The 6,218-nt window shown below is 41.8% G+C and overlaps 1 protein-coding gene across 1 annotated transcript; it reads left to right on the plus strand.

The window, feature by feature from the left end:
* Nucleotides 1–3,130: 3,130 nt before the first annotated feature.
* Nucleotides 3,131–5,783, plus strand: LOC106608112 (alpha-1-antitrypsin homolog). Its single transcript, XM_014205830.3, has 5 exons — nucleotides 3,131–3,218; nucleotides 3,298–3,976; nucleotides 4,247–4,517; nucleotides 4,900–5,047; nucleotides 5,237–5,783. Exons 2-5 carry the CDS (start codon nucleotides 3,307–3,309, stop codon nucleotides 5,426–5,428), a joined length of 1,281 nt encoding a protein of 426 aa, XP_014061305.1. The 5' UTR covers nucleotides 3,131–3,218; nucleotides 3,298–3,306; the 3' UTR covers nucleotides 5,429–5,783.
* Nucleotides 5,784–6,218: the final 435 nt, after the last annotated feature.

The raw sequence follows: 6,218 nt of genomic DNA on the forward strand, positions 1-6,218 counted from the left end.
TATTAAACCCTCCTAGGTCTCACTCCCCCCTATCTGAGATACCTACTGAAACCCTCATCCTCCACATACAACACCCTTTCTGCCAGTCACATTCTGTTAAAGGTCCCCAAAGCACACACATCTCTGAGTCGCTCCTCTTTTTCCAGTTTGCTAGCAACTGGAACGAACTGAAAAACCCCCACTAAAACTCGACAGTTTTATCTGCATTTCTACATTCAAAGACTCAATCATGGGCACTCTGACACTTGCTGCTGCTTAGCTTGATGTATTGTTGTCTCTGCATTTGTAACGCCCTGGCCATAGAGAGGGGTTTTTGTTCTTTATTTTGGTTAGGCCAGGGTGTTACATTGGGTGGGCGTTCTATGTTCTTTTTTCTATGTTTTTGTATTTCTTTGTTTTGGGCCGTGTGTGGCTCCCAATCAGGCACAGCTGTAGTTCATTGTTGCTGATTGGGAGTCACACATAAGGAGCATGTTTTTCCTTTGGGTTTTGTGGGTGATTGTTTCTGTTTAGAGTATTTCCTAACAGGACTGTTTTGCTGTCGTCTTTTGTTCATTTTTGTAGTGTTCTCTTTTGTATTAAAATTCATTCAAGATGAACACATCCTCCGCTGCACCTTGGTCTTTCTCTAACGACGGCCGTTACAGCATTTTTGACCTTCATGCTGTTTTCTGTGCCTAACAATGTTTGTACCATGTTTGTGCTGCTACTATGTTGTGCTGCTACTGCGTTGTTGTCATGTTGTGTTGGTACCATGCTGTGTTGTCATGTGTTGCTGCCATGTTGCATTGTTGTCTTATGTCTCTCTTTATGTAGTATTGTGGTGCCTCTCTTGTCATGATGTGTGTTTTGTCCTACTTTTTTTCCCCCAGTCCCCGCAGGAGGCCTTTTGCCTCTTGGTAGGCTGTCATTGTAAATACGAATTTGTTCTTAATTGACTTACCTAGTTAAATACAATAAATACATTTAAAAAAACATTTACTCATGCAATAACAAAACAGCTTCCTGAACACAATCCATTAACACCTTGATTGGTATTTTCACACAGGCGGGCAGAAATACCTCACGAAGTTCCTCATGAAGAAAACTTAGTTTAGAAAGTCTACTAAAAAGCGGCTGGGGTCTCATCCATTTTTACAAACACAGCCGACTTCTCTGCGGTTTCACTGAAGAATACCCTGAAACTCATTCAGGAAGGAGTACCACTTGGAAGCTGTTTAAAGTAACAATAGATGAAGATGATGTTGTAGAAGGAAAAATCTTTGTATATCGTTATTCTGCTCAGGATACACAACACATTTTTGGGTCATGGTAGTGTAGTGGTAGTGTATCATAAGTAGTGTATTAGGCATTCCTTTAGTTGAATTCTTGCACCAAATCTTGTCAACCCCCCCCCCCCTCTCTGAATGCTCTCCATGAGGTTACTCTAGAGGTGGTCGAGACCAAGTCAGAGGAGCCTTAGTCTCTTATTTCACTGTTGTGACGCTCTATCACTCATATCGCTGTTGTATTTTCCTCCCTTTGGTGATGATCAGATGAATAATAATAAGAATTGTCATTGTCAGATCACAGAAAATCATATTCGAGCTTATTCATATATGTACCCTATGATATAAAACGTTGCATCCAGAAAGTGGATTTGTAGACTGTCTGTGCCTTTGAAATGGATACTGTGAAGTATATGTTTTGACCATTAAAATCGGATTCAGAAACCACCTGCTTGTTTGCGTTTTGTGGATTTCCATAATGACGGCATGAAAGGGCTTGCCTCGTACAAACCATTCCAATCTCGCGAGCTTACATTCTGTTTCACTGTTTCGATACACTGATAAACAGAATGTAACAGAAGAATGTAACAGAATGTAATAGGAGAATGTAACAGAATGTAATAGGAGAATGTAACAGAATGTAACAGAAGAATGTAACAGAATGTAACAGAATGTAATAGGAGAATGTAACAGAATGTAACAGAATTTAAGCTCACAAGATCAGGATGGTTTGTACAAGGCTATGAAAGGCCATTTGTTGAAGAAAAATTATAAGAATGTAGTTGTTCTACTCTAGTTTCTGTTTTATTTTAATATTTTAGATAAAATACTTTCTTCTAGTAATGTAAGTATTTTTATTATATACAGGTTAGGGCTGACTTTTACATTACATAACAATTTCACAATTAAATTGTTTTACAATTAGGATGAAAGAAAACGCTATACGAACTCAATCATCAGTCAATATCAGAATCAATCATTTAGTTAATTGACAATCATTTTAATAACAGAGACAGCAAAGGTTTTAAACTCATTTTATCCTTAGGCTACACTACAAGCTGGAGTTTTTGAATCAAACATTTCACAATGACACACACAGAGAGCAAAGCTTTGAGTGTGAATATCATTCTATTCTTTGATGCTGGCGTCCTGCAGATGACACTGTGATATTTCAAACTTGGAGAGATAAAATGATGACTAGAATAGAACAAGATGAATCAGACAGCAGATCAGTCATGAGAGAACCAGCTCAATAATCTGTTACCAGCTTTCAACAGTGACAGATCAGAATCATAAGCCAATTGGTGGTTCCAATATGGAGTTTAGTTGTACAGCTACTGGTCTACATGGGGTTCTGGAATGTCATACAACTGTCAGGAGAAACATGTGACGTTTGTAAAGTATTTATAGTGGTTCTGCTTTCTGAAATGTCAGGCTTATTACCAACAAAGAGCGGCCAGGAGATTTGAGAGACGACACAAGATTTGGTGTCACAAAGTCATTCTAATATACTGTAAAAATAATAATACATGTCATTCTGCTGTCAGATAAAAAAACGCAATGTGCTTCTCATGTTAAATCCAATTAAACTGATTGATGTCTTTATTACATCTATTTGTGATGGTGTTAAAATATAAGTGTTCTGAGGAATCATGTGTCACTGATCAAAAGTGTTGCAAGGCATGAGTAAGATCACCTACATTTACCAACAACTTACTGCGAGGAAGGAAAATCCTTTAGTGGTTTCGTGTGGAGTACTGGGTGTTGAGACATGTTGCATCATTACATGTAGTCTAGTCAGCTTGGCCAGATTAATCTCTGGTTCAGCCAGGTCAGTATAAGGAGGTGGGGTCTGGTTAATAATTTATTAAATGTGATCAGCTGATCCTCTCAGGCCTATAAATTGACGGAGTTCCTGCAACACTGTCTCCGGCAAAGAGGACATTGGAGGTAAGAACTGATCTTTTTGTCACTGCATTTTTCAAATCTGTGCGGAGTAGTAATGCCATTGTCCATTCTCTCTCTCCAGGTAGATAAAATGCGGGGTATATCTTATTGTACGATAGTGGCTGTGCTGCTCTGCGTGGCCTTGGCGGCGCCCCATGACGGGGACCACGCCGGTCACACAGAAGACCACCACCACCACCTCCACCACGTCGCTGGCGAGGCCCACCCTCAGCACAGCCATGGGGACAATGAGGCCTGCCACAAGCTGTCGCCCCACAACGCAGACTTCGCCTTCACCCTGTACAGGAGCCTGAGCAAAGCCAACACCGAGAACATGAACATTTTCTTCTCTCCTCTGGGCATTGCCACTAGCCTGGCTATGCTGTCCCTTGGGGCTAAGGGAGACACCCACAGCCAGCTGTACTCTGCTCTGGGCTATGGCGCCTTCACACCGGAGCAGGTGAACGATGCTTACGAGCACCTGAACCACATGTTCGGCCACTCTGGGGAGGCCATGCAGCTGGACATGGGCAATGCCTTGGCTCTGAGGGACGGCTTCAAGCCCCTAGCCAAGTTCCTCGAGGACGCCAAGCACTTCTACGCCAGCGAAGGCTTCACTGTCGACTTCAAGAACCCAGCTGAGGCTGCCGCCGAGATCAACAAGTTCATCGCCAAGAAGACCCAGGACAAGATCACGGACATAGTGAAGGATCTGGACCCTGATACGGCCATGGTGCTCATCAACTACATCTTCTTCAGAGGTAGGAGGAGGACACTGTAGTAGGAGAAAATGGTCATGCACTTAATGTTTAATTTAAGAACAACAAAATAATACAGATCATTGATCAATTGATTGACTGACTGAATGACTAACTAATTTCCACACTGTAAACTAAAGATGTGTCAATAAAGAATTAAAAGAAAATGAATGTGCAGGACAAACTAAAACCAATATAGGCTTATAACATTGTCTGTTTCTGCTTGCATGTTTACTACCCCTTAGTAACAATGTCCTCTACCTCCCTCCCCAGGGAAGTGGGATAAGCCCTTCGATGCCACGCTGACGCACAAGGCTGACTTCAAGGTGGACGAGAACACCAAGGTGCAGGTGGACATGATGAAGAGGACGGGTCGTTATGAGTTGTATCAGGACCAGGATAACTTCACCACTGTGGTCATGCTGCCTTACAAAGGCAACTCCTCAATGATGGTGGTCCTGCCCAACGATGGAAAGATGGAGCATGTGGAGGCCTTCATCAACAAGGACTACCTGAAGCACGTGCACGAGCACCTGTTCAGGACGTGAGAACACATTATTTCATATACTTTTCTAATGTAACGTTCTCTATTCATTCATGGTATGGTCAGTGTAGTACTACATCCTCTTCAGGAGTTAAGGAGAGTAGATTTTTTGTAACCTCTTTTATTGGGCACCTTTTCAGTATACTGTTGTCTATTCTTTTTATATTATTTATTTGTATCTATTCTTAACATAAGGTCAGGGTAGTTTGTTTATCAGCGGACAAGACAAAGTTTGCAATAAGCATCAGATTGTATCATATATAGAGATTCTTATTGCAGATTAACATTTGAATGTGGCTGGCATTTATTTGCGAGCTGCAGGATCATGCACGTTTCTTTGTGATGATACTGTAAACTCAGTATATGATAATCTCTCTTTCAGCAATGTGGATATCTTCATGCCCAAGTTCTCCACCTCTACCTCGTACTCCCTGGGAGAACATCTGAAGGGCATGGGTGTGGTCAGTGCCTTCGGTGACACAGCTGACTTCTCTGCCATCTCTGAGGATACCAAACTGAAGGTGTCCAAGGTATGATGATGTGTCCCATCCATCTCATGTGTGCCTCTTCTCTTATATGTCTGAGGGAAGAAAATAGAAGAAGAATGTCTGTCTCTGATGGACTACTAAGGGTCTATTCCATTCTATTATGTTCATAGGCCACATAGGGGACAGTGTTGTCAAGGTCAACAAATGAACCCATTCCTGTTGCCTCCCCAGGTTACCCACAAGGCTGTGCTGAGCGTAGATGAGAAGGGGACTGAGGCGGCCGCTGTAACTACGATAGAGATCATGCCTATGTCTCTCCCAGACACCATCATGCTCAACAGGCCCTTCCTGCTCTTCATCCTGGAGGACTCTACCAAGAGCATTGTCTTCATGGGCAAAGTCACCAATCCCAGCCCCAAATGAACTACAGAAAGGGAGGGAAAGGGAGGGAGAGTGTGAATAACATCTGAGGAGATTTAAGAAAGATTTTTGTCTCTCATGCTTTAACAAGTGGCAAAACATATCTGTATCTGACTTTGCGGTTCGCAGTTGTGGCATTCAAGTGTCGACCATTTTGTCTACATGTGTTTTTATATCAACTGTATACCTAAAAGCAGAGGTGTGTGTGTGTCTGTGTGTGTTTGTAGTTAGCTTCAAATTGTACTGATGTCCATGCTGGTTTGTTGATAGTGAGGTGTCATGGTTATGTCTCTGGAAGTTGTGTTTCTAACGCATTTTCAAAAAATAAACACGTCTCCCAACAGCATTAAAAAGAAAATGTTCTATCATCATTTTGAACAGTTAATACTAGGCTGATGTCTCAAGCATTGATTTATCTGCATGCATTTCGACTGATATCTCATCTTGATTGCGATCATCTCAAATCATTGATTGGGTTAGATAGCCCCATGTCAGCATTGCAGTTCTTCTTTGATATAGAATTTTCAAATTTTTCCAACACACTAGCATAGCACTAGCACACTAGTATTGCCAGGTAGACTAGACAACTGCTGTCTATCAAGAACAGAGATCTGGATGAATCCTGAGTTAGAATATTTTCCCAGTAGAGGATAGGGACCTAGGTAACCTGAGGTTCATTGGCCCTAGCTGAGTTGATGACTTTTGACCTGTAAATAGACAGTTGCTGCTGGGGAGTTTATGTAATCAATCAATACCCCCTGTCCTCATTCTATCCACCTGGTGCTCTCACATG

This window comes from Salmo salar, chromosome 06 (assembly GCF_965601325.2).
Source record: "Salmo salar chromosome 06, fSalSal1, whole genome shotgun sequence".
Lineage (NCBI taxonomy): Eukaryota > Metazoa > Chordata > Actinopteri > Salmoniformes > Salmonidae > Salmo > Salmo salar.

Bases quoted from the DNA above. Each gene is read 5' to 3' on its own strand.
- LOC106608112 (XM_014205830.3), top strand. From the start codon at position 3,307: ATGCGGGGTATATCTTATTGTACGATAGTGGCTGTGCTGCTCTGCGTG. The intron at 3,977-4,246 runs GTAGGAGGAGGA...CTCCCTCCCCAG, and splicing joins CAACTACATCTTCTTCAGAG to GGAAGTGGGATAAGCCCTTC. The intron at 5,048-5,236 runs GTATGATGATGT...TTGCCTCCCCAG, and splicing joins CCAAACTGAAGGTGTCCAAG to GTTACCCACAAGGCTGTGCT.